The sequence below is a fragment of the Pristiophorus japonicus genome, chromosome 9 (assembly GCF_044704955.1).
Source record: "Pristiophorus japonicus isolate sPriJap1 chromosome 9, sPriJap1.hap1, whole genome shotgun sequence".
Classification (NCBI taxonomy): Eukaryota; Metazoa; Chordata; class Chondrichthyes; family Pristiophoridae; genus Pristiophorus; species Pristiophorus japonicus.
In genome coordinates, this window is record NC_091985.1 from 127621178 (window position 1) to 127648878 (window position 27701).

Sequence of the window (27701 nt, forward strand, 5' to 3'; positions counted from 1 at the left end):
CAGACACGAGACTCCCAAAGCAAGTGCTCTACTCGGAGCTCCTTCACGGCAAATGAGCCAAAGATGGGCAGCGGAAACGCTACAAGGGCACACTCAAAGCCTCCCCACTGACACCTGGGAGTCCCTGGCCCAAGACTGCCCGAAGTGGAGGAAGTGCATCCGAGAGGGCGCTGATCACCTCGAGTTTCAATACCGAGAGCATGCAGAAATCAAGCGCAAGCAGCAGAAAGAGCGTGCGGCAAACCAGTCCCACTCACCCCTTTCCTCAACGACTATCTGTTCCACCTGTGACAGAGTCTGTGGCTCTCGTATTGGACTGTTCAGCCACCAAAGAACTCACTTCAGGAGTGGAAGTAAGTCTTCCTCGATTCCGAGGGACTGCTTATGATGATGATGAAATGATCAGGAAGTTTAAAAAAAATTACTACTAAAATAATCCTTGCTATGCCTTTCACTTCCACTTGGCACTTGCTATCAGGCTACAGTAATAATTCAAGGTTTCATTTAAAAATTCATCCTGCACGGGCTGCCTGACATGGCACTTAGAGACCAGGCAACATAGTCTGCACAAAGGAGGTTCATTTAATTTTGTACCACTGGCTCAGCTATTGGGACTCAGTTGCAGTGAATGGTGAGCGACAGCTTCGGGAAAGGCCAGACTGAGCACGGCAGCAGGATTCCCCCACTTCTATTTAGTTAGGATCACTGTAGCTTTTGATATGCAAAGAGATTTTTCACTGCTATCAGAGAGATGTGAACGGCAGAGCAAGGCCGGGAATCACATACAATCAGAGAAGCCAAGCTAATGGGAGCTTTATGAAAATCACAACCATTCCAGCTAATCCTCGAGTCAGAAACGGTGTCCACTTTCAAAGAGTTGTCACGCCTTTTATCCTACTGCAATTTGGAGGGGTGAAAAAAAAGGAAATAAGTCCTTTGGTACACAAGAACTTAATGAGCTTCAGTGCTTTCACCAAAACAGACTGTTTTTATCTTTGGAACAACATTTCTGCCAGTGGGGATTTGCATAACAAATGTGTTAAAAAATGAGCTTGTTTAAACCTTTAAAGTAAAACTAAATACCATTAGACCTTTGGTGTTTGCAGAATTCTGGTTGGTTGGGTATTGCACTAACAATGCATGCTCACTCCAGTCTTCCTCTCACTTTCAGTCAAATGATTTGGGCATAATTTAAGAAGGTTCTCTCACCAAACAACTCCAGCATAGTGTGTAAATAGATGTTGAATCCTTGTCAAGTCATCCCTAGAGTGCATTAATTGCCACGTGGAGGCTTTGATCATATATCAAAAGATTGATTTTTCCACAAGCTTAATTTGCTGTTCTGTTTTTCAAAATAAAATCGCAGCCATAGAGGCATAATATACAAACTTGCTGTCTAAGTAATGAGAAAATCTTAAACAGAGTCTGAAATGACCACCAAATAATCCATAGTGCTTGTTACGTTCCCTTTTTCCTTATTGTATTACAACATATTTGCTCATTTATTGAAGGAATATTAGAACATACATAAAGGTAGAGCCACCAAAATAATTGAAAAAAGCTGGCACCATAAATTGTCTAGCTTTAATTTTGACAAGTTGGTCTTCTGATTATACTCTCACAGTGGAACAACTAAATGAAGTCCTGTGTACTTAATTGGCTGTAATGCGCATTGGGACGTCCTGAGGGCGTAAAAGGTGCTATATAAATGCAAGTCTTTCTCTTTTTTCCCCCAAATTTTAATTTTTATAACCTCATTTGTTTTACCTTGTCCAGCTTTCTAACCAGCTGCGAATCCTCCAAGACAGATGACTGGAAACATTATATATGCACCAAAATTAAATACATTCGAAACTATAGCTACTCTGTCTGAAGTCTTTGTAATTACAATTCACATTTTTATTCTATGTTGACTTTTCTAGTGCTTGCCTTGGAGATAAATTGGCATTTTATAAGTAGGTTTCATAAGCCATGTCTAACCCTCCCGATACATATGCCTCCCAGAATTTCCAAATGGAAAGTGACCACAGAGATATACAAGATATGAAACTGTATTGAAAAGATGAATCCACAACGTTTTTAATTAAACTGAGAGTTGGATGAAAAGAAACACAGGCTATAATTGAGCAAAAGCAATTCGAGTGCTTCGTACTGAGAGTGATCGCTACATGCACTGGTTCTCTGGGTAGGATCCTGAAGCCAAACTTCCTGAAATCATTTAAAGCTGCTTGTATGAGAGGTTTAGGCAAGTGCTAAGCTGCTAGCTCCCGATGTGCATCTCAGACCGTAAATGGGAACACCAAATTGCCAGATTCACTGAGGCCAGGAACCAGCAAACCTGCATCCAGCCTTAGCGATTCTGCCAACTTTACTCTGTGTTGCTATTCACCGTGTAAGACTTGTACATTGTGGGCCACTAGTTCGACCAGTCCATGAAATCTAATTTGGGAGGTGACAACAAAGCATTAAAACATCTAAAGAAACAGGTTAGGCATTCATCTAACTCTATCTTGTGATTGTTCGACTTTGCACGAAAATCTTTCAATCAATGCATGTAGAGAGATTTCCCTTCTTTCACCCAACATAACACCCAAATTGAATTCAAATAGTAAATTTTAGATATTGCACATATTCCTAGAGGAAATCAATGAACAGAATGATCTCTACAATTTCAATTGCTAACCTCCTTTGGCTTAAAATCTGTCAGGACAACATTGACAGCGGCTCCAAGTTACAATCAGATAGCTTTTCATGACTGCTTGTTTAAGAGTCAACAGTGTCTCTCATCACAGCTTTGGTGTCTGTTGCACCTTAAACACAGACCATTATCAATGAAATGGTTCTTGGCGCCCAGCTGTGAGAAATGTTGTGGAAATGAGGCAGTGCCCATCACTTTCAGCTAAAGTATCTGGTGTGACCTGAAGCAGTCACTCCAGTTAATGGAGGAAATGGATAGTGGATACATGCTACATTCCTGTCGCCATCTATCCTTGCAGTTAGGTACGAGGAAATAGCACGAGAGTCGGACTAATTGGATGTCTCTTATAGAAAGCCGGCAGAAGCACGATGGGCCGAATAGCCTCCTTCTGTGCTGTATCATTCTATGATCTTATTGTTTGTATTAGTACATGATAAAAATTTCTAATTCACCAAAAGTTGAGTTGAAATTATAAAAAAAACAGTGCTAGAAAATACACAGGCCTCCAAGCATCTATAAAGAAACCAGGGAAGTTAATATCTATCAAAACATTAACCTATCATTTATCTGTACCTATGTTGATCAGACTGCTAGTGTACTATTTTAGATTTACAGCATACATTTTTTTCATCTTGAAGGTAATGTGTAACAATACTACATGAGCTTTAGAAGATTATTCCAAATTGCAGTTGAATCTAATGCACAATTAGAATTACATTTACTATTTTATGCATCACATATTTTCGCAACAACAAAAAGAGAGAGAGAGAGCGTGCGCCCACGAGAGAGAGAGAGAGTGTACGTGCGGGCGCAAGCATGGGTGCACCCTTTTAACAGAGAGTTTCCAAGGCACTGCACAAAGGCACGAGGCAAGAAATTGGATGCTGAGTTAAAGGAGGAGATACTGGAGGTCCATTAAATATTTTTTCAATTGAGAAGCACATTCCAGCCATGGTTATTGGGTATCAGGCACTCTCTCGCCTCAAAGTCAGAAGTTGTGGGTTCAAGAGATGTCAGCACAAATATCTAGGCTGACCTAAAACAGCCACATCTTGTCGATCACTCCAGTGAAGTACTGAGGAGTGCAGTACGAAGAGAGTGCTGCACTGTCAGAGCTGCCGTCTTTCGGATGAGACGTTAAACCGAGGCCCCTTTCTGCCCCCTCAGATGGATGTAAAAGATCCCATGACACTATTTCGAAGAAGAGCAGGGAGTTCTCTCTGGTGTCCTGGCCAATATTTATCCCTCAATCATGGAGGAGAAGATTGGTCTTGATACACTGTCAACATGCATGGTGAAAAATAGTCACAGCACGTTTGGACACCAGACCAATGCACCTTGCATGGACCACTCCCTTCAGGGGAAGGAAAAAAAAAGTACAGTACTATCTTCTCTCTTCCTCCTTCCAACCCCCGCCCTCTCCCCGACCCCCCTCCCCACCACCCCACCACCCACTATTAAACATTTTGAAGTAACTTATGTATATTAAAAATATATACATATATAATGTAAAATATAACATGGTCCTGACCTATTTTTTGAAATGCACTTAGAAACTCTAAGATCGGCACGATGTTGATGTTTTACAGCATTGTGAACTATCAATGTAAGAAAGGCCATGTTTATTTTTCCAACGAACGAGCCAAACTTCAGGAGCCGAACTGCTTCCGTAATACTCTCATCAGCCTTTCCCTTCCATGGCTCCAAACCCCAGCATTCTGTACCACTGGCAGCCCTGCACAACATTTAGCACCCAATATTTTCAGACCAGTGTTACGCTTTTGCAGCGCTCCATTACTGGCGATTACGCACAGCTGACAATATTATCCAACATCCCTGCAATGTGAAAGAAGTAGTTGGAGAAGTACCATTAAATGGAACAATGTGGGTTTTCACAGATCCAGCACATTATGTACTGCACGGAAGGTCTATAATTCAAGATATGCAATGCAAAAACACTGCTTTCATTTCAAACTCTTGTTAATTTAAAAGTTGCAACAACCACAAACATAAACAAATGTAATATTTAAATTGTTTAAATCTGTAATGTTACCATGTCAATACGAAAGCAGATTCCACATATTTTAAAAAAGGAATCGTTCAATGAAATTTGCAAGCATTCACACTCACTGTTGGAGTGGAGAAATAACAGCATGTAAAAACCTGCTGCGTGACTCGGTTGCTATTTATAATCGCTGAGGCAGGTGTTAGCATTTCCAAAAGCATTTTCCCCACAAACTGCTGATTTAGACTGACTGCAATTACTATTTTCTTAAACCACCATCACAGACTATCGGATGTTTGAGAGTAAAAAACTGCCAAGTAATTACCAAAGGTGATTTCTTGATATGAGCGGTACACTCACAACTGTGGCATATTGATAAGATATTATATTCACAATGCAGTAATCAGGCTATTTCATCCAGCCACTGACACTATCAGAATTAAATGCCAAGAGTAATTGATGCCTGAAGTACAGCTTTCAGCTTTAACAATGTCAGCCTAAATTCTATAAAAATTGTGCTTTCAGTCTGCTACCCATTGCCTTTCCTAATTGTGTTCACAGGTCAAGATTCGGCAGAAGCAATATTCTCTGAAAATCCCGCAATGACGAAGGAGAAAGATCTGTTGCAGCGTTTTGTTTGAAAGTGAAATATTTCCAGGTGGGAGGAATTAAGAGTTGACAAAATCTGACCCTTCCCCTCCCCCCTTATTCCTCAGTGACCAGGAATATAATTTTGACTTAAAGGAATTGGAAGTTTTCCAAAAGAGGAAAGGGGCTTAAACAAAAAATATATCTTACGACACTAACCCTCCAAAGAGTGCACGTATGGTGCACGACTCAGGATCAACTATAAATTTACAGCACCCCCTGCAATTGGAACATTGCAAACAGTACAGATCACCAGTGGTTCAGCTTCAATTACATGAATGGTTCCCTCGATGTGGAGTTTGACGTTACTGCTTTCGACCAGACTGCAGAAAAGAGCTTTCCAAATACACAAAGGAGTTAATTCAAGCCACAGCTGTGTGGAAAACAACAAAAGAGGTCTATATTTGTCAGCTTTTTGATATAAAGTGAAGATTCAAAAGGAAGTAAAGCATAACTTCCCCAAGAGTGACAGGAAGTTGAAGGATTTCTACAAGCGGAGGTGTTTTTTATATGCTGATCTGGCAATCGTAAACCTTTGCTGGCATGTTCACTGAAAGATTGGGGACAAGTCAGGTGGTCTGGAATGCAACCCAGGATCAGTTGTGTAAACATCAAGACGACAGGAAATAACTACTGTGCTGGAGGGACTAAACTGGAGCATCATTCTGGGAGAAAGGAAGTACTAGCTGGACCTGTTAAATTCCAAGATTTTTGTTCTGCAAGCACAAGATATTCTGGATGCACTAAATGTGGTAAGATTACTTTTTAAAAATGCGAGCGCGGATTGGGAATAACTGTAAGCAGTCACAGTGCACTGCACTGCTGTCGTGATGAAACTATGCTAGTTGTATTTTGAAGAGGAGATTACACTTGAAGTCTGGATTACAAAAATATTACAAATATTTTCCTTCTTAACGTTGTGTAAATCATTATCAGGCAAATAAAAATGCTCATTTTATCCTTCTGACTTGTATAACATGGTAAAAACCAGTGAAATAAACAACTGTGTGACACAGAGAAGGGTGCTGTAAGAGGACACTACAGACTTTATATTTACTCAAGCCAGATTCTGTTCCAAGGTAGGAGTGACAGACTCTCAAGAGTGTTCTTTTCTTTAAATACTGACGCGGGCCACTTTCCTCGAAGCATTAAGCTTCTGTGACCAAGACTGATATCAAATTTTCCTCCTTGATTTTTCTAAGTACACACTTAGCTTAGTGAGACCACGAGCACGAGACAAATTACTATCAACACAAGTGAAGAGGACACCCAATCTCAGAGGGCACTCAAGATGAGCTCAAAATAAAAACAACTCTGGTCCTTTTTTTTTTAGGAAACTAGTACAAACCACAAAACCGTCCACAGTTGTGATCTGAAGATAAGCAAGAACCCTGTTGCTTGAAGGAAGCCATTCCAGAGAAACTGAGACAAGGTACGAGTCTGTTCACAAGGATTTCAAAGCAGAATGATAGCGCACAGGACATTAAAATGAAAATTCACTGTTTGCAAATGCTACCATTTTTAAGGATGTTTAGTTCAAAAACATTTTTAACGACTGCTACTGTTCATTTTTTATGGCTCGGTTTATATATAAAATATATTTTCTCTGCCTTCTAGGTTTTGAAGAACTGAATGTCCTACCGATCAAAAATGACCGTAAACATGATCAGCAAGATCTGGAGTTTCTTTGTGTGGGCTAGCGTGGGATTATTTCTGGGACTAATGACACAATCGGTCGCTATGACATCATGTCCCTCGGTCTGTCGGTGCGATGGAGGTTTTGTGTACTGCAACGACAGAGGTCTGACATCTATACCGACTGGAATTCCGGATGATTCCACAACCCTCTTCCTGCAGAACAATCAAATTAACAATGCTGGGATTCCAAGAGAACTCCTGAATCTGCTGAAGGTGGAAACCATTTACTTGTACAGCAACAATCTGGATGAGTTTCCCACCAATGTACCAAAATACATTAAAGAACTCCATTTGCAGGAAAACAATATAAGGGCGATTTCCTTGGATTCACTTTCCAAAATACCCTATCTGGAACGGCTGCATTTGGATGATAATTCAGTCTCTGCTGTTAGTATTGAAGAAGGCGCTTTTCAAGACAGTAAATATCTCAGATTAATGTTTTTGTCTAGGAATCACCTCAGCAGTATACCCATAGGACTCCCCAACACTATTGAAGAGCTGAGGCTGGATGACAACCGTATTGCCACGATTTCGGAGGATGCTCTCAGACATCTCACTGGCCTGAAACGTTTGGTCTTAGATGGAAACTTGCTAACCAATCAAGGGCTAAGAGATAAGGTTTTCATGAACCTTGTGAACCTAACAGAGTTGTCTCTTGTGCGTAACATACTTACTTCTCCTCCCAACCTACCCATAACCAACCTGCAAAAGCTCCACCTCCAAGAAAATCACATCAATCGGATCCCCTCCAATGCCTTTTCCTATCTCAGACACTTACATCGGCTGGACTTATCTAATAATAATTTAACCAACTTGCCTCAGGGAATCTTTGATAATCTGAACAACCTGACCCAGCTACTACTCCGCAACAACCCCTGGTATTGTGGCTGTAAAATGAAATGGGTTCGGGACTGGCTGCGCTCACTTCCAACTGGCGTCAATGCACGTGGACTAATGTGCCAATCACCTGAAAAAGTTAGAGGCATGGCTATTAAGGACCTGGCAGTCGCAATGTTTGGCTGCAAAAATATCACTTCAGAAAATATCTTTACCTCCATGTTGCCCGCCACTGTAACATCGGTTCAGTTCTCCGCCACCCAGGGACACTGGCCTTCATTCGAGACGAAATGGCCAGTTGGGAAAAAACCAGACCGCAACAAAAACTACCATCCCACAGCGATTCCGGGGATTAGAGCTGTCCGAATCAGTTTGAAATCTGTGAGCATCGATACAATTCGCATCACTTGGAAGATTTATCTGCCTATGACGGCACTAAGACTCAGTTGGCTCAAGTTGGGACATAATCCTGCGTTGGGATCTATTACAGAAACCATAGTGCACGGTGAGAGAAGTGAGTACTTACTCACAGCCCTTGAGCCAGAGTCTTCCTATCGAATATGTATGGTTCCCATGGAAACCAGCAATGTTTATCTGTTAGATGAGACCCCAGTCTGCATAGAAACACAGACCGCATCTCTGAAGATGCACAATCCTACGACTACCCTTAACAGGGAGCAGGAGAAGGAACTTTACAGAAACACAAGCCTGCCTTTGGCAGGCATCATAGGGGGTGCAGTGGCAGTCATAGTAATTGCTTTACTTGCACTGGTTTGCTGTTATGTGCACAGAACTGGAACCCCTTTTTCAAAGACATGTGTGTATAACAGAGGGCGGAGAAGGAAGGACGATGACTATGCAGAGGCTGGAACGAAGAAGGATAACTCGATTTTGGAAATTAGAGAAACTGCATTTCAGATGATTCCGATGAACAGCGATCAAGCAGCAAAGGAAGAGTTTGTAATACACACTATATTTCCACCGAACGGGATGAGCTTGTACAAAAACAACCACAGTGAAAGTAGCAGTAGCAACAGAAGCTACAGAGACAGTGGAATACCAGATTCAGATCACTCACACTCGTGATAATTACAGGAACTACTCACAAAAGTTACTGCAGGAGTGGCTGTATTACTTGGAAACACTGGATTTGGGAATACTGGAGGAAACATGACTGTACATTTGCCATATAATTTATATTTAATGAACTTTGTATGAAAAGTTACGGAATCCAGGTGATTATTGCTGATTGTGCAGTATTGAAACCTGACCCCCGATTGCAATTCTATATTTTAGTAACTTCTAGTAATTTGTATTTTTTCTTTGAGGATTTAAAAGAATTTAAATTTCCATGTTCTATTGACGGAAGATTGCTTGTCAACTGTGAAAGTGGGTTTTCTTACAAGTATTGAACATTCAGAGACTTTTTTTTTAGCCTATTTGAGAACCTTGTAGTTTAAGCACAGGTCCTTTTCCTAGCTACTGAGGGTAGGTGTCCTGCAGATGAATAGTACACTTGGTGAAGACAATTTTAATTCAGGATTTAAGGAGAAAACTATGTATGTTGTTCATGCCTGAGTATGTTGCACAGAAATAACTGTATACCTGAAATATGAAAGTGGTTGTAACACGTCATTCCAGCTTATGGTCTACATTACTTGCTATTAAGTTTAGAGTTTGAGCCACAGATTTCTTTGTTGCCACAAAAAAGGTACCTTTTAAAAATCTAAACCAAAGTGCATTGTTAGCCCTTTGGCCAGTCTTGTACGTGCCTTGACCAAATGTTAATTGTATTCAGCATTTTAAAATTCGGTAACTTTTGTTTTCTCGTCAATGAGAAAAAAAACGTGGTCTTTCTGCAGAATAAAACTGAACAAAATCGACTGCTGCATTACTGGTCTACAATGACAAAAAGCTAGCTTGCATTTCTTAAAAAAACAAAACGTCCTTTAAACACAAGGTTTTAAAGACGATGCACTTTTGATCTTTGGTGACGGGGGATATCTTCTAAGACAATCCCAAGTTAGGTTGCAACCAATCAGTACAAACCAAAACACTCAAGTGCATAGTGATCCCTTAAGAGATACACTAGGGCAGCTTCAGTATTGAGTGCTGTTCCTGGCTCTCGCGTTGATAAAGAAATCGCATAGAAACATGAGGCTCAATTGTAACTCCAAATTGATACCTCACTCAGATCAGAGTTAAAATTACTGTCAGTCTCAATGATGTGATCTGGCCGCAACATGTAACGATAAAAAAGGACCTTGTTGGCTCCGGGCGCATGTCCTTGCTGCCTGCTTAGGAGAGCAGGTTAAAATTGCAGATGTTGCGATCATGGCGGCTTTGGGACAGGTAAGAGTCAGGGCGATTTTAACTAACCATCCGCCAGGTTTCTGCTGAGCGAGTAGGGTTAAAATCACCCCCATCACCTTTACAACCAACAAATACATGGCTAACCAGACTATGTGATCGTAAAGGAAAGAATTGCTATGATGTAACTTAAAGTTGTTGAATCACCTATATGCAGGATATTGGAAATTAAATGTTGACAAAACAAAGGTTTCTTGAATCACATTATCTATCAGACATTCCTTCTGGGGCAAAGTGACATTTTTGTATTCTTAAGGAACACTAAAAATAACAAGAAATACGTCTGCTTCTACTCTTGGGGGAAATTAGAGACAGAAAGGCAATTTCATTACACGTCACATGTTAATCAAATTTACATATTTTTTTCTGGAGGGAAATCAATTCGCTTGAATAATTTTTACCATTTTCCAACAAAGGAACATTTCTGAGTAAAATTCTAGCTGAGCTGAGTGGAACCCGACCCACTTGGTTAATCAAACCAAAGCGAATTAAACCTGCACACAAGACTAGAGGCCCATGTCCATGTAAGCCTGCTGACAGCACCCTACTTAGGGATCTAAAGAGAGTTTCAGGCATGTGCCTTGGCCTCTACAGTAATATCTCAGCTTTTTCTTATTATGAACAAATACGATGCCTTTGATCTTGACATCTGAGTAACAGGTTTGGTCGGCATGGGAGCAGACCAAAAAAAAGATCAAATTGCCCAAAAAGAGAGAACTTGTATTGAAACAGCACTTAATTGTGCCCTCAGGGTGCCACAAATGCTTAACAACCAATAGATTACTTTTGAAATCCAGCCACTGTTATGTAGACAAACATGGCAGCCAATCTATACAGCAATGTCCCACAAATAGCAAATGAATGACGACCTGATTATCTTAAATTCGGAACAGTGCGCAAGTAGATACAAACTAAATAAAATCACTCAAATATAGCTGGATACAGGTAGGCAGGTACTTCGTGTTCTACACCGGTCTACAAACAGTATATATATGCTAGAGTAACAATATCAACTGTAACTTGAATTTATATAGCGCCTTAAACGTAGTAAAATGTCCCAAGGCGCTTCACAGGAGTATTATCAAACAAAATTTGACACTGAGCCACATGAGGAGATATTAGGATAGGTGATCAAATCCTTCGTCAAAAAGGTAGGTTTTAAGGAATGTCTTGAAGGAGGAGAGAGAGGTAGAGAAGCGGAGAGATTTAGGGAGGGAATTCCAGAGCTTCGGGCCCAGGCAGCTGAAGGTATGGCTGCCAATCGTAGAGTGAGTGATTAAAATCGACGATGCACAAGAGGCCAGAATTAGAGGAGCGCCGAGATCATATCATTTTGTCTCCAAAAGAAATGGGGAAGGGAGCAAATGAAAATCGTCAGTTTACATTTTCCCCTTGACCTTATTTTTCCACTTTCTAATTTTTCTTTCTCCTTTATTTCATTGCCACATTGCATGTGCAAGATCACATCATCACACTTTGTGGGTCTATGTCGTTGTACATCCACCCCCTACTCTACAAGGTCTGCAAACTCTCGTCAGTTTTAAACCTGTAACCACAGCTGATCTACATTAGGACATTGAATCTCCACACCCCCCATAAGTCTGATTTCTGCTCCATTGGTTTCACAGCAGCAATTGGCTCGCTAGATAATAACCCACTTAATAGTTAGATTCAACACTATAAAGATTTACAGCCGTTATCATTTACTCTTCATATTTAACACAGTACAAATAATTCATTTCCTCACAGCCATTTGGCACTTTAATCAAGCCGATAATCTAAACTCAGAAAGAATGCATATTCATGCAATTGGTGAGGATGAAAATGAGACCCAAGTCATACCATGACAGCAAGTATTACAACCTCGTGGTGGACGTGGGACAAAATCTTTCTGTTCGAGTGATACAGCACATCATGCATGTGAAAGAGCTATCCAATTTGCCCCATTGCCCTGCAAATTTTACCTTTTAAGTATTTATCCAATTCCCTTTTGAAAGTTATTATTGAAACTGCTTCCACTACCTTTCAGGCAGTGCATTCCATATCATTAACAACTCACTGCATAATAAAATAACTCATCTCCCCCTCTGGTTCTTTTGCCAATCACCTCAAATCTGTGTCCTCTGGTTACAGCCCCTGCTGCCAATGAAACTGTTTCTCCTTATTTAATCTTATTAAAACCCATCATTATTTTCAACACCTCTATTAAATCTCCCCTTAACAACACTAAGAACAATAATCCCAGCTTCTCCAGTCTCTCCACATAACTGAAGTTCCCCATCCCTGGCACCATTCGCGTAAATCTCTTCTGCACCCTCTCCAAGTTCTTGACATCCTTCCGAAAGTGTGGTGTCTAGAATTGGTCACAGAACTGAAGCTGGGGACGAACCAATGATTTATAATGGGTTGTCAAATGTTTTGTGCATCTCAACTGCATTCATCCGCTTTGAATCATAGATTTACAGCATGGAGGGAGGCCATTTCGGCCCATCGTGTCCGCGCCGGCTGACTTTGGTTCCATATCCCTTATTTGACAGGCTTAACAACTGAAACCAGGAGACAAATTGAACAAAATATGGTCCATTTGTCATTCAAAACCACAGATAGCAATCACCATTTAGCTTTAGTCACAATGCGGTCTATAAAGATTTGCTCCCCTTATCCTCACAACCTTGGACAGAGACTGGGGGCCCAAGTTTCGGGCCGCGCCTAGAACGGCGCAGCCCCGACCTGGACACCCGTTTGTCGCGCCACAAAGTGCGCCTAAAAAAAAATTACAGATTCTCTGGCTCCCTGCTGGTCCTCGAATCGGGCGCGGCACAGCACGAGCTGTAGGGGGCGGAGCCAGGTCCCTGCGCTGAAAACAGTGCTGGGACCTCTGCACATGCGCGCTACAGTGGGCGCGCATGTGCAGTAGCTCCAGGCGCCCAAAACTGTGTGGGAGGGGCCCGAAGCACGCAGCCCCTAGCCCTGGCCGAATGGCCTCACTGGGGCTGCGTGCATAAGGCTGCCTCCCACGCCCAGCTCCTGCTTCCTCCCGACCTGACTCCTGCTTCCCCTCTGCCGTCCCCGGACCAGACCCGACCCCGACCAGACTCCCGTTTCCCCCCCCCCACCACTCCCGACCCAACTCCCGCGCGCCCCCCCCCCCCCTCCGGACCCGCTCTCCCCCCCCACCCAACCTGACCTCCCTCTCCTTTCCTCCCCCCCCCGCACCCGGACCAAATCCGACCCAACCTGACCTTCCCCCCCCCGCCCCCGACACGAACCGACCCTCCCTCCCTCTGCCGCCCCCCCACCCCGACCCAAACCGAACCGACCCGACCCGTGCTCCCTCCCCCCCTACCCGAACCAACCCGACCTCCCTCCTACTCCCCCCCCACCCCGACCCGACTGCACCCCCCCCCGGACCCGACCCGCGCTCCCGACCCCGGACCCGACCCGACCTACCTGTAAATCTGGTGCTGGGGACGGGCCCTGCCCGAAGTCTTGGGCCCAGCCGGGCCCGGCCCGTTCAGCCTCCCTCCCCCTTCTCCTTTCCCCCTTCTTCTCCTTCCCCCCCCCTTCCCCTCCCCTCCTCCTCCTCCTCCCCTCTTCCCCTCCCCCTCCTCTTCCTCCCCCCTTTCTCCTCCTCCCCCCCTTCCCTTCCCCCTCTCCCTCCCCCCCTTCCCCCTCACTGTCAGAAACACAGACACTGACAGACAGAGAGTGAGAGACACACACAGACAGACAGACAGAGGGATAGAGACACTGACAGAGACACACTGGGGGGGGGGGGCATTCCAGCACGCTGTTGGAGGGCTCCCGGTGCTGCAGTCGGTAAGTAGAAAATGTTTTATTTATTGATTTAAAAAAAAATTATTTCTTATTAATTTTTTTTAGTTGATTTATTGATGTTTTTATCATTGATTATTGATGATGGCTCTATTTGTAAAACTGAAGTGTTTAATGTTTGTAAACTTCCCTTTAAACCGCCCCCCCCCCGCCCCCCTCCCATTCCCTACGCCTGATTTGTAACCTACGCCAGATTTTCTAAAGTGTAGACAAGGTTTTTTCGAGCGTAGAAAAATCTTCACTTACTCCATTCTAAGTTAGTTTGGAGTAAGTTTTCACTGCCGAAACTTTGAACAGGTGTAAGTGGCCGGACACGCCCACTTTTGAAAAAAAAATTCTGTTCCAAAGTGAAACTGTTCTAACTGACGAGAACTGGAGCAAACTAAATGCCGAGAATTTGAATTTCTAAGATACTCCGTTCTACACCAGTTGCTCCAAAAAATCAGGAGCAACTGAGGCCGAAACTTGGGCCCTGGGTGCAGTAACCTGGATCCAGATTTTGCCAATACTGCTCTGTAACTGGGCGATAGGGAGAGTGTATATGGATGGATTGTTTTTTTTTCAGAAGGACAAGGCTTTTGTTCTGTGATTTGTCAGATACTTTTAACTGAGATTTAGAAATATGGAAGAGGTCACATGGACAGGACGGAGTCTTACACACCAGACCAGACAATCTGGTGGCACTGCAAGCTATGAAAACTATGTTTTAAAACCTTTCGTAGCTTAAGCATTATTAACTATATTTATTAAATGGCAAAATGGAATATGTACACTGTCACTGGGACAAGATTGCAGCAGATCAAATCTTCCTCAAGCTGGTACTAATCTTCAAATTCAATAATAATTGATGAAACATTACTGCTGCGATTACCACAGCTTCAAAGTGCTACCCAAACTACACCTTTTGCACATTTAAAAGAAAGAGACACACGTTAAGTTTCTCCTTCCTTCCTCATCAAATAGCCGTCAAAGTAAATTCAATCAAACCATGTCACACAATCTCCAGCAATGCGAGTAATTAGAATCCAATGCTTTTACCGACTCCAGTTCCATACTAAATTGCTAATTGCCAGGAACCAGGCAACATTGAAAAAACCAGAGGCACAGCTCAGTAACGGCTGGTGTTAAGCCTGTTCAGGACTTTTCAGACTTTGGAGAGCAAAGCGGGACTTCAATATCAAACTTGTTGTTTCAGCAGCAAGGCATTCTGGTCAGTATTTTATAAACCATATGCTTAATACATTGAAGATCTGTTGAATTATTCACGAACTTCACATTTTATTCTGACTTGTAAATAAAGTAGAAGATACCTTTTAGGTACAGCAATCCTTATTCTTCAAATGAAGCCATCTTCCATACACCATATGCAAGGTCAAAATGGGGGATGGGGGCAGGAGGGAAACAACTTAAAGTGTCTGTCACTTTAAGAAGTTTTCAACCAGGAACATGCAACCTAAGGTTCACAGCTATCAACTTATTTTTATTGGGAAAAAAAAATAATAATCCTGAATAATATGGATGTAAACAGATTACTGGAGAAGATAAAGACAGAACTGGCAGGTCTCACGCAAACAAGAAGGCACTCATTTAAAGTGACTGGTAAAAGAACCAGGGGCAACATGAGGAAAAACTTTTTTGCGACACAAATAGATAGGATTTGGAATGCACTGCCTGATGGGGTGCTGAATACAGATTCAATAGTGGCCTTCAAAAGGGAATTGGATAAATACTTGAAGAAAAAATTGCAGGGATATGAAGAAAGAGTGGGGGCAGTGCGACGAACTAGATTGCTCTTTAAAAGATTCGGATCTGTTTACATCCATATTATTCACGATTATGCACCTTTTGAGCATCTGGATCTTGCCTATTATTAATTTTTTCTCCAATAAAAATAAGTTGATAGCTGTGAACCTTAGATTGCATGTTCCTAGTTGAAAACAATGTAAGGTGACACTTTAAGTTATTTCCCTTCAGCCCCTATTCCAACCTTGCATATGGTGTATGGAAGATGACTTCATTTGAAGAATAAGGGCTACTGTACCTAAAAAGGTATCTTCTACTTTTTGAGTCAGAATAAAATGTGAAATTCGTGGAATATTCAACTAGACTTGATGGACCGAAAGGCCTCCTTCTGTGCTATACTATTCTATGATTCTATTAACACTAGAGATTAGATATTTTCCCTCTCGTAGCATTAGCCATGTGGAATAGACTCCCATCAAAAACAAGCAACACTATGTTAATAAACTTCTTTATAAAAGAGATGGTTAATATCAGGGCAACAGTGGCAGTAAGAGTTATGCAAGGGTAAATATAAAGTTAAACGATTAAATACTCAAAAGGGACTTGACAGTCTAATCTTGCCTGGAATATCATATTTGGTCTGATTTTGAAGGTTGAATACTACAGAAGCATAAGACAAATTGGTATTGTGAATGTTTCACTTGATTGCCTTGAGAAAGTTCACAGTTTTATCTTTCTGGAAGTTTTGTCTATTGATCCATGTTCTTAGCGAATGGCGGAACAGGCTCGAGGGGTTAAATGGCCTACTCCTATGTTCTTATTTATTCACTGCTCTCAGAAAATTATGGAAGTCTGTGACAGCATGCGTGCACCAACAATAAACTTGGTCAGTGCTGCCCAAACCCAAGCCCCGTTGAGCCCTGATAATCAGCAGAGAGAGGAAACACCCATCTCACCAGCCCAGGAAAAACTTGAAACTAAATGTAGGTGATAGAAGCATTGTATCCAGGCTGATTTAACAAAGCGATTTCCTCCACTTTTAAGGTACGATTTTGAAATGGCTAGAAGAGAATGTTGATTTCAAAATATAAAATGGTTAAGAGAGCTGAAAATTAAAATGGGACTAGTGTGGGAAGTGTGGATGGTGAGCATGACCTCTGGATGAGGGAGGAGGCCAAAAGCTTTGCAGTCACTTAACAGAGTTGGACACTGTAATTGCGAGTGGGAGCTGTAGGATTTCATCCTCCTGATAAACTGAGACACGACGAATGTGTTGCCTCATCTGTATCTATCGTGCAATCTTGAGCCAAGCCGTGTTTTTTAATGCAGCAGATTTGGTAATTGGAACAAGTGCAAACTCAACCCATTCAAAATAAGTGAAATCCTGGTCCGCGTTCAAGAGAGTTACAACTGAAAATAAGTTCCTTTCAACTTCATTCTCTCGCATTTGCCATCATTTAAAAAAAACTTCAAAAATGGTTAATTTACTTAGTCTGTGCTGAGTTAACTGATCATAAGTTGGGCAGCAATAAGGGTGTTATAATTTGCATCAATGCCCCAGGGTTGGGCTAGGCAAGGCAATCAGCACAACTGCCCTGATGAAGCTTCTGCTCCTGATGGCCAACAGTGACAGCTGCTAAAAATGTACACATCTGGTCGTGAGACAAGGGCATAAGCAAGGATGACTTTGCTATCCTCCTCTCTCCCATCCTCGCCCCACTTCCATCTCGCCCTGCAACCACATCCCCCCCTCCCCCGGCCACCACCACCCTCTCAAATAGCCTGCTGACACACATTGTCCAGCCTTGGACATGAATAGCACTGATTTGAGTGAATGACTGGAGGGGACAATGCATCCACAGAATCTTAGCCCAGTAGGCTATCCTCATTTTCAGGAGGGCAGAAAAGTGACAGCGAACAAAATGGCAAAAAATTAAAAAACTCAGGATAGAGTTTTTGTAGTTAACTGTCGATTTTATGCCAATATGCACTATTATCAAAGCGCTCATTTTAACAGTTAATAGAAAGGGGCAGGAGGAGTGGGGCTGTCAAAAGCAGAAAATGAGTTGAACATTGAGCCAAAATAACCAACTAAAAACACATTGTGCCCACACTGAAAAGAGAACAGCTGCTTAGAAAGTCAATGATTTACAAAATATTAATATGCAAAATGAGACCTCTCTCTTTAACCTAAGAATTGCATATTGAGTTGTGCACTTACACAGCATGTTAATATTTTACCAGGGCTGATGGCGTTTACAAATTTACCCAAATTAAAACAGTTTGAAACATTAAAATTTTTGATCAAATGCGGAGAAAAAGATACAAGATTTAATTTAACCTCAACAGGGAGTGCCCTAGGATTGTGAGAAGCAAAACAGGGTTGAAACAAAGGGTTGAAATTAGTTTCAACTTTATTCAACATCACCGTCAGATTCCAAAAATCAATTTTTATTGCACAGCTGAATTATATTCCTAACCAAAATCTTGCATACAATTTAATTAACGCTGCTAAATTTCCCCAGAGTTAGAATCATAGAATGATTCAGCACAAAGTGAGACAATTGGACCTATCATACCTTTTTGAATGAGCTATCCAATTAGTCCCATTTCCCTGCTCTTTCCCCATATTTTTCCCCTTTCAAGAATTTATCCAATTCCCTTTGGAAAATTATTACTGAATCTGCTTCCACCGTCCTTTTAGGCAGTACCTTCGCGTTTATTTTGACATGTAAATAACTAAAATAACTATTATTTATTCAATTACCATTTTTTTAAATCCTTAGTTCTAACTATAGTAATAAAACCAAAACAATGCATTTAAATTCAAAAATGCTAATGTCATAATTTTTGCATTAGATTTTTATCATATGTATTTTTTTTTAGGTGTCATCCCCTTATTGCCACACTTAGCATTCCTGACAGAGAGCGTTGACACATTGGTGGTGATCAGGTTCACATCCAGTGGTGTCCTGCAATCAACTGTAATAAGGTGCTTTTCCTCTCCTGGGGAAATACCTTTGGGTCTGTTGTTTCCTCAGAGATGAGGAACTGAGGGAATCACAAGCCCCATAATATTTAATAGGGGCAGCAGGCTAACGCATCAGAACAGCAACACCTGCCCACAGGGTTGCTTTAAGGCAAATACTTTCCTGACCTTGGAGTAGAATGTCTTAATTTTCTAACAGCATTTTATCTATTGATGAGCCTTCGGAATTCAGTAATGCAGACTCAGGAATAAATAAACTGCGCATTTTAAACTTAAGTGCACGTTAACATTGATTGCTTCTTGTGAAAAGGACTTGTAATTAGATTGCCAAACCTATGTTTCAAAGTTGTTCTCAACACTTGTGAAATGCTATTCATCTATTGCGCCGTCCCATGAGAAATTAAACTTGCAAGGCACTGTGCTACAAAAACCAACACCACCAAAACCCAGAATTGTCTTCTGAGCCACTCAGCTACATCCATCATGGAAAATGGACGTGTGCATTTAAAGTAAAACCCTATACAGCTGTACCATCAAACTTTTAAAAAACAGCGGACAGCGAGAGGAGGGGGTCAAGTCACTGACTCCCACTGAAATGACGCACCTGGTGTCATTAGCTCCATTAATTATTCATTTTTTTCCCCTTCAGGACACAGAATAGGCAGGAGTCAGAATGCAAATGCAAAGTAGTAACTTCTAAATGGGATGCTGTGATACAGAACAGGCGAACACTGGTGCAGCTATTAAAAACTCACAACACAGCAAAGCTGATGTGCGAAGATAAAGCCTGTTATTTATTTGTGCTGAGCTGGCAAAGCTATAAGGAGTAAGTCAAGCACAGCAGTTTCTTTTTCTGCAAAGGAGCAAGACCTCCCACCAAAGCAAACAGATCCTGAAGATGGTACTTTCAGTTAAAGCACAATATAGTTCATGGCTAACCATTCAACAGTATCACTCTGCTTTACAACTCAAAAAACAAGAGTACTAAGGCATAATTGAAGACTTTGATATAGAATCATAGAATGATACAGCTCTTTGGTACAGCTGTCCAATTAGTCCCACTCGCTTGCTCTTTCACCATAGCCTTGTAAAATCTTCCCCTTCAAGTATTTATCCAATTCCCTTTTAATGGTTACTACCGCCCTTTCAGGCAGTACATTCCAGATCACAACTTGCTGCATAAAATACATTTAGTCATGTTTCTCTGGGTTTTTTTCCAATCACCTGAAATCTGTGTCCTCTGGGTTACCGATAATTCTGCCACCGGAAACAGTTTCTCCTTATTTACTCTGTCAAAACCCTTCATGATTTTGAACCCCTCTATCAAGTCTCCCCTTAACCTTCTCTGCTCTAAGAGAAACAACCGCAACTTCCAACTCCAAAGATGAATACTGGTTAAGCTATAATTAAGTGACAAACCAGTTAACTTTCCAAAGAGGATGCTTGCAGACAAACTTCAGCATTTTAAAATATATGACAAAACCAAACTATAAATAACTGCAACAAGTATATCAGACAAAAAGTATCAAAATGTTGTAACTGAGCCGAGTGGCTCAGAAGAGAATTCAGGGTTTTGGTGCTGTTGGTTTTTGTAGAATAGTGCCTTGCAAGTTTAATTTCACATGGGATGGTGCACTAGACGAATAGGCACTCAAAAGTTGTCGAGACAGAGATGTGGCTGCATCAATCTCAGCCTGCATGGCAGCTTTGCACTACAGTTTGTCACGAGCATGCTGAAAATCTGGTGGAAAATCAACAGCATTAAAGACAAAAGGAAGAACTAGTGCCTTTCCCAACCTCAGGCCAGCCCAAAGTGCTTTACCGATGAATATAAAAGTACTGTCTATTTGAAACGGAACAAATTGGGTTACAGTATGCCACTGGTTTGCTGAGAGTAGAATCTACCTAACCATCTAACTGAGGCTGTTTCCCCCGGCTGGAGAGTCGAGAACTAGGGGGCATAGTCTCAGGATAAGGGGTCAGCCATTTAGGACTGAGATGAGGAGAGATTTCTTCACTCTGATGGCTGTGAATCTTGAGAATTCTCTACCCCGGAGGGCTGTGGATGCTCAGACGTTGAGTATATTCAGGACTGAGATCAATAGATTTTTGGGCACTACGGGAATCAACAGATATGGCAAGAAAGTAGAGTTGATATAGATGATCAGCCATGATCTTAGAATGGTGGAACAGGCTCGATGGGCTGTAAGGCGTACTCTTGCTCCTAATTTTTACGTTCTTAGGATGGGAAATGCTGCCCTGTGATAGGTTGCTATTTAGCATTCAGGTCAAAGATATTATTGTACTGTTTGTAACAGTAGTGATTATTCTTACATGGTGCATAAGGGCCGGGGGGGGAAAGGAGGTGGACAAATTCAGTACTTCAAAAAGCCGATACCTATCACAATCTTAAGGGAGATTCAAAGAGATGGTAGACTAAGGCGGCACTAGAGATAAAGGATTGCATGTGTCATCACAGTTAATGGTTCAGTTTATTCATAATATATTTGTGAAGCCTGCTCTAAAGCTCGTAATAAATTAGGATCGTAACACAATGGAGTCAAAAATTAAATACATAGATTGCTTAAGGTTGCAAAGAAACCAAATTTAAAAGGAATAAGACCCTGGATAGCCTTATTCTTACATGTTTAAGGAAAAATACATCCCTTCATTCAATAAATGTAATAAAGCTTGTTTTGTTTAAATACACCGAAATGACTGGCTCCATGTTGGGAAGCCATCTTGGTTCTTTTCCGAGATTAGGTGGAGAAACATAAAATGTTATGTCACTCAGCAGCCAACAGCCCATCCTTGCCACTGCTTTTTAAAAAAGAATTAAAGAGGGCTATATTCTTTTAAATACAAAATAAATCAAACATAAGCTCCTATTATCAGTTTAAAACAGAAAATGCTGGAAAACAGTGTCCGTGAGGGAGAGAAATTGAAATGACATTTCAGGGCGTTGAACGAGGTGTGATGAAAGATCATCGACCCGAAACGTTAACTCTGATTCTCTCTCTGCACAGATGCTGCCTGACCTGCTGAGTAATTTCCAGCATTTCCGGTTTTTAATTCAAATTTTCAACATCCACAGTATTTCATTTTTGTACAAGCTCCTTGTGTTCTCCTATTGTTGTGTTTATTTCTTTAACATGGTGCAATGGTTTTTTTCCATAATTGTGCAATTTCTAATATTTTAATAATTTCACTTGGTGAATAGACCAAAAGGATCTCATAAATCATTTAAATGGTTTGCAAGTCCATGGGCTATATTGAATACCCATTCTAAAATCCAGAACATGAAATAATATTTTAATACTTATAAATAAAAACATCCGACGTTTACTCCTGTTCGCCATTTAAGACATGAACGGCCAACTAGGCTACCAAAAATATAATAATAATATAATAATAGTCTGCATGGATTTCAAAAGGGGAAGTCTTGCTTAAACAACCTCATTCAATATTTTGAAGAAGTAACAGAGAGAGTAGAGATGGGTTGGGCTGAATGGCCTGTTTTTGTGCCGTATATCCAATGTAATCCTGTGCAACCAGCGGGTGCAATGGAAACAACAGAATGTTCCCAAAGAAAAAGGTGACTGCTGATGCATCAAGGGAGATTTACGAGCAATGATTCTGCAATTCTAACATTTTCAAAATTGCTCGTTCAATCATCATTCTGCCAAATAGGAACTCCAGAAGTTTAGCAAACACCATTCTTTGTTATTTTAGGGTGAAAATATTACGTGAACAAAAATTAAATGTAGTGAGTCGACCAAAAGAACATAAGAAATAGCAGCAGGAGTAGGCCATTCGGCCCTGCTCCATCATTCAGCAAGATCATGGCTGATCGACCTCAACTTCACCTTCCCGGACTATCCCCATATCCCTTAGTATCGAAAAATCTATCGATCTGTCTTGAATATATTCAACACGTGAGCATCCACAGCTCTCTGGTGTAGAGAATTCCAAAGGTCCACAACCCTTTGAACAAAAAAATGTCTCATCTGCCGATCCTTTATTCTGAGACTGTGACCCCTAATTCTTGAGCCAAGGGAAACATCCTCCCAGCATCTACCCTGTCAAGCCCCTTAAGAATGTTATATGTTTCAATGAGAGTATGCAATACCTCTTCAAAAATGCTACCCTATTCTAGTTAGTAAATTAATATAAATAATCTTTCATCTACTGTTGAATTATGACTAAAAGCACATTGTACTCTATTATACTGTACTTGATTGAGCATGGTTCCATTTATGCAGATACAAGTAACCGAGCTCCAGTCAGACATGCTGAAACCCATGTGTTCTTATTTGCAGGCACTTTATTGCCTCCTGTACCTCCACTGCATTTTCATTTGTTTGAAGAGAGCAGACAAGATGGATGCTTCTGCCGCCTTACCCCTCCCCGCCCCCCCAAAGAACACAAAACAGAATGGTGACACAGAAGAAAGCAAAAGGTTGCATTTTAACAGCATGGTTACAAGTTTTGGGTCTGCTTCAGTGATTCTAATCACTCTTATAAACGGGTCTGAGAATCTTAGGAATCATTCTGTTACTTTATTTTACAGACAACAACAGGTATTTATATAGCACCTTTAAGGTTAGTAAAACATCCCGAGGCGCTTCATGGGACCAATTATAAAACAAAATTTGATACTGAATCACGAGGAGATATTCGGTCAGGTGACTAAAGGCTTGGTCGAAAAGGTAGGTTTTAAGGAACGTCTTAAAAGGACGAGTGAAAGGTAGAGAGACAGTGGTGTTCAAGGAGGGAATTCCAGAGCTTAGGGCTAGGTAGCTGAAAGCAAGGCCGCCAATGGTGGGGCACGCAAGAGGCCAGAATTGGAGGTGCGCAGGCTGTTAAATACAATAACATTTGAAAACTGCGGGTAGGTGTCATGTTATCAAATTCGACGTGATCGAGCATCATGCAATTGGACCTCCAGAGTTTGCAACTCTATGTAGGAGTGATCTTGTTATGGTTAATCCAGTGAAGATTAGGCCAGCAATGACCAAGCGACAATACACTTGCAGACCAGCGTGAGGGAAAGCAACTGCAATATTGGCACTGACTGCACAAGTACAGTATACCAGGCCTAAATTATCAAGTAGGTGGACAAACTTACTTGACGATTTGTAAAACTGTGCACACGCACGCACAGATCCTGTTAGATCCATTTGAAGGAAACAAAAGCAGGAAGAATTTACAGCTGCACCCTCTGTCCCCGTGAAACAATCCCGCAGTGTAACCTGTTGTTGAAAAACCTGTGAGCTCTACCACCTAGAAGGTCATGGGCAGCTGGTGCATGGGAACATCGTCACCTGCAAGTTCCTCTCCAAGTCGTACAGCATGCTGACTTGGAAATGTATTGCTGTTCCTTCATCGTCGCTGGGTCAAAATCCTGGAACTCTCTACCCAACAGTACTGTGGGAGTACCTTCACCTCATGGGCTACAGCGATTAAAGGCGGCGGCTCACCAGCACCTTCTCAAGGGCAATTAGGGATGGGGAATAAATGCCAGCCTTGCCAGTGACGCCCACAACCCGTGAATCTACACATTTTTTTAAAAAGATGCAGCTTTAGGAAAAAATCCGATCATTGTTTCGTATGAGAGAGCATGAAAGAGATACGGCTGGATTCAAATCTAAGTACTGGAGGCAAAAGGACATCAATTTTTGTCTCACTGGCCCACTAGGAGCCTATCCACATGATCCTAAACCATTCCAGTATGTTGCCATGAATGTGGTGATTCAAAAATAAAGCCTCAGAAAATAATGAATGTCACAGATGCTTACATATTTTAAGTGAGTTCTGGCAGGTGCAGTTGAACAGAAAAATAAATGCCCCACGTGCATTGACTCCAAATGCAGATAATAAATCCCTGTGGCTGGTGGATGCAGCCATTAATAATTTATATACCAGTATACAAAATTTTGAATTATGCAAACATTAAGTGTTCTTAGAAATCAGTTAAGTCTGCTATTGAAATTCCCGGCAGTATATTTTGAGATTGCAAAAAGGCAGCTGCCTTAAAATGGTAAATAAAATGTGTAGGCTCAATAAATGGATCCACAGAATTTAAATTACGAACTCCTTATAAAACATCACGGAGATCATGCGGGTTACAGCATCAAGATCTGGTCACCGTAGATGTGGCAGAAAAACCACAAGCAGTGGAACAGGGTCAAATAAAGGCAAATGCAGATTATGCCAGGTTTAGATGAATGAGTTGTGGAAAAAGGCTAATGAAGTTAAATATACTCTCAGGGTGGGTGAGGGGGATATGGCTCACAGTTTTGTTTACACAATGAAGGAACAGGTAAAGAGAAAGTAAAGATTGGTTTGTGCATAATGAGAGAATATTCCAGAAGACAAGATTATAATATGAGAAATGCATGAGGCAAAGTTACCGTATAGTATCACTATGACATTTAAAGAGGTTATCCACTTTAGCAGAAAAAAATAGAAAAGCAAATTATAATTTAAATGAAGAAAAATTGCAAAGTGCTGCAGTACAGAGGGACCTGGGGGTCCTTGTGCATGAAACACAAAAAGTTAGTATGCAGGTACAGCAAGTAATCAGGAAGGCAAATGGAATGTTGGCCTTTAGTGCAAGGGGGGTGGAGTATAAAAGCAGAGAAGTCCTGCTGCAACTGTACAGGGTATTGGTGAGGCCACATCTAGAGTACTGCAAACAGTTTTGGTCTCTGTATTTAAAGAGAAGGATATACTTGCATTGGAGGCGGCTCAGAGAAGGTTCACTAGGTTGAGTCCAGAGATGAGGGAGTTGACTTATGAAGATAGATTGAGTAGGTTGGGTCTATACTCATTGGAGTTCAGAAGAATGAGAGATGATCTTATTGAAACAGAAGATAATGAGGGGGCTCGACAAGGTGGATGCAGAGAGGTTATTTCCATTCATAGGGGAAACTAAAACTAGGGGAAAATGGACCCAAATTTGGCCCTCCGTTTAAAACCATGCATCTCCGAACCCCAGCCGACTTTATACCTTAAAAGCTGCGCCGAAAAACCTTGCTGTGATCATGGCCACTTGTCGGGCCGTCTGTGGAGCTGGCGTGTACTGAAGAGAGGGGGGGCGGAGCTAGGTCCCGGCACTGTTTCCTCTGCACATGCGTGCTAGAGTCTGCGCGCATGTGCAGTAACTCCTGGCAGGCTGTTTCTGCAAACGCGCGCTGCAGGCGATGTGGGAGGGGCCGAAGCACGCCGTCCCTAGCCCTGGCCGAATGGGCTCCCTCATCGGCGGCCCGCCGCGTTCCCTAAGGTAGGAGTTCTATTTTTTATTTGTTATTTACGGATTGATTTTGGTGTTTTAGGTGCAGGGTTCCTTCTATTTTATTTGTTAATTCATTGCTTATTACGTTTTGTGATTTGTTTGGTACTTGGTGGTGCTTGAAATGTTGTTACTTGCGCCGATTCCTGAACTGTAAGGTCTTTCTGTGCGGACAAAAGTGGACACATACGCTGCCCTAAGTTAGTTTAGTACAACTTTTTTCTGGCCAAATTGGCATAAATGGTGTAAGTGGCTGGGAACGCCCCCTTTTGGAAAAAAAAACTGACCTAACAAAAAACCTAACTAACTCACTTACACGGACGCAAATTAAATGGCCATATTTGCAACTTTTAAGATACACCAGAAAAATCAAGTTACACCAAAAAAACAGTGCAATTCATGGGGAAATTTGGGCCCATAGTCTCAGAATAAGGGGCCGGCAAGTTAAAACTGAGATGAGGAGGAATTTCTTCTGAGAGGCTTGTAAATCTATGGAATTCTCGGCCCAAGAGAGCTGTGGAGACTGGGTCATTGAATATATTTAAGATGGAGATAGACAGATTTTTGAGCGGTAAGGGGATAAGGGGTTATGGGGAGCGGGCAGGGAAGTGGAGCTGAGTCCATGATCAGATCAACCATGATCTTATTAAATGGCGGAGCAGGCTCGAGGGGCCGTATGGCCTACTCCTCCTCCTATTTCTTATGTTCGAATGTAAAGTCATTAACCTAGAAACATACCACCACGTATCCAGTAACTAAGACTCCGATGAAGCATTAAACGGTGACTGGATGAATTCCTGATTCAGCAGAGACATGGGATTTTTCGGGAGGAAAAAAGGTTTAACTGAGTCCTGAAAAGGGGTTCTGATGTCAAGCTGTGCTGAATGACTCTTTCTCCTTGTAAAAGCTTATAAAATTGCAAGCTATGTACAAGCATATATAATTTATAATTTCAACGGCATACATCTATATTGCATGGCATGTCTTTTATATAACTCAGGTATTCAAATAAGAAGTGGTGCAGCTACTGCTAATGATAAAGAAACTCTACCTGAAAAGTGGAGGACGGATTTAAATATTAATCTTTTTTTTTGTTGCGTAACTTCTCCTGTTCAATTTATGGTATCATAATGAGACACAGATGACAACAATGATGACAACTTGCATTTAGTTGGTGCCTTTTTAACGTAGAAAAAAGTCCCCAAGGCACATCACAAAGGCTTAAGACAAGCCACAGGAGAAGGAATTGGAAGGGTCAATCAAAAGCTGGGTCAAGGAGGTGGATTTTAAGGAGGGCGATTTTAAGGAGGGCTTTAAAGGAAATGGCAAGGCGGAAGAGTTTGTGAGGGATTTCAGCTGATGATGGTCCGGCGAAGGGAGGAGGATGTACAAGGGGCCTGAGTCAGAGGAACTGAGAGTTGGAGGGGGGATGGGGAGGGATTGTGGGTTGGATTCGGTTACAGAGATAGGGAGGGGCAAGAGCATGGAGGGATTACAACACAAGGATGAAAAAAAAATAAATTGGAGGTAATGGAATCAATGCAGTGTAACAAGAACAGGGTGATGGGTAAATGGGAGTTGGCAC

General features: G+C 41.6%; 2 protein-coding genes across 7 annotated transcripts in view; one reads left to right on the top strand and one right to left on the bottom strand.

The window, feature by feature from the left end:
* flrt3 (fibronectin leucine rich transmembrane 3) overlaps positions 1–9732 on the top strand; it is a 31316-nt gene extending 21584 nt beyond the window's left edge. For 2 of the 3 annotated variants that reach the window (XM_070889815.1, XM_070889816.1), the window contains 3 exons: positions 5265–6103; positions 6685–6783; positions 6969–9732. In XM_070889815.1, coding sequence (XP_070745916.1) covers positions 6984–8972 — 1989 coding nt within the window. In that variant the 5' untranslated portion in view covers positions 5265–6103; positions 6685–6783; positions 6969–6983 and the 3' untranslated portion in view covers positions 8973–9732. The remainder of the gene's footprint in view (positions 1–5264; positions 6104–6684; positions 6784–6968) is intronic. The other variant, XM_070889814.1, reaches the window with a different exon arrangement.
* Positions 1–27701, bottom strand: part of macrod2 (mono-ADP ribosylhydrolase 2) — a 1460169-nt gene that overhangs the window by 1243547 nt on the left and 188921 nt on the right. The gene's annotated exons all lie outside the window — the stretch shown is intronic.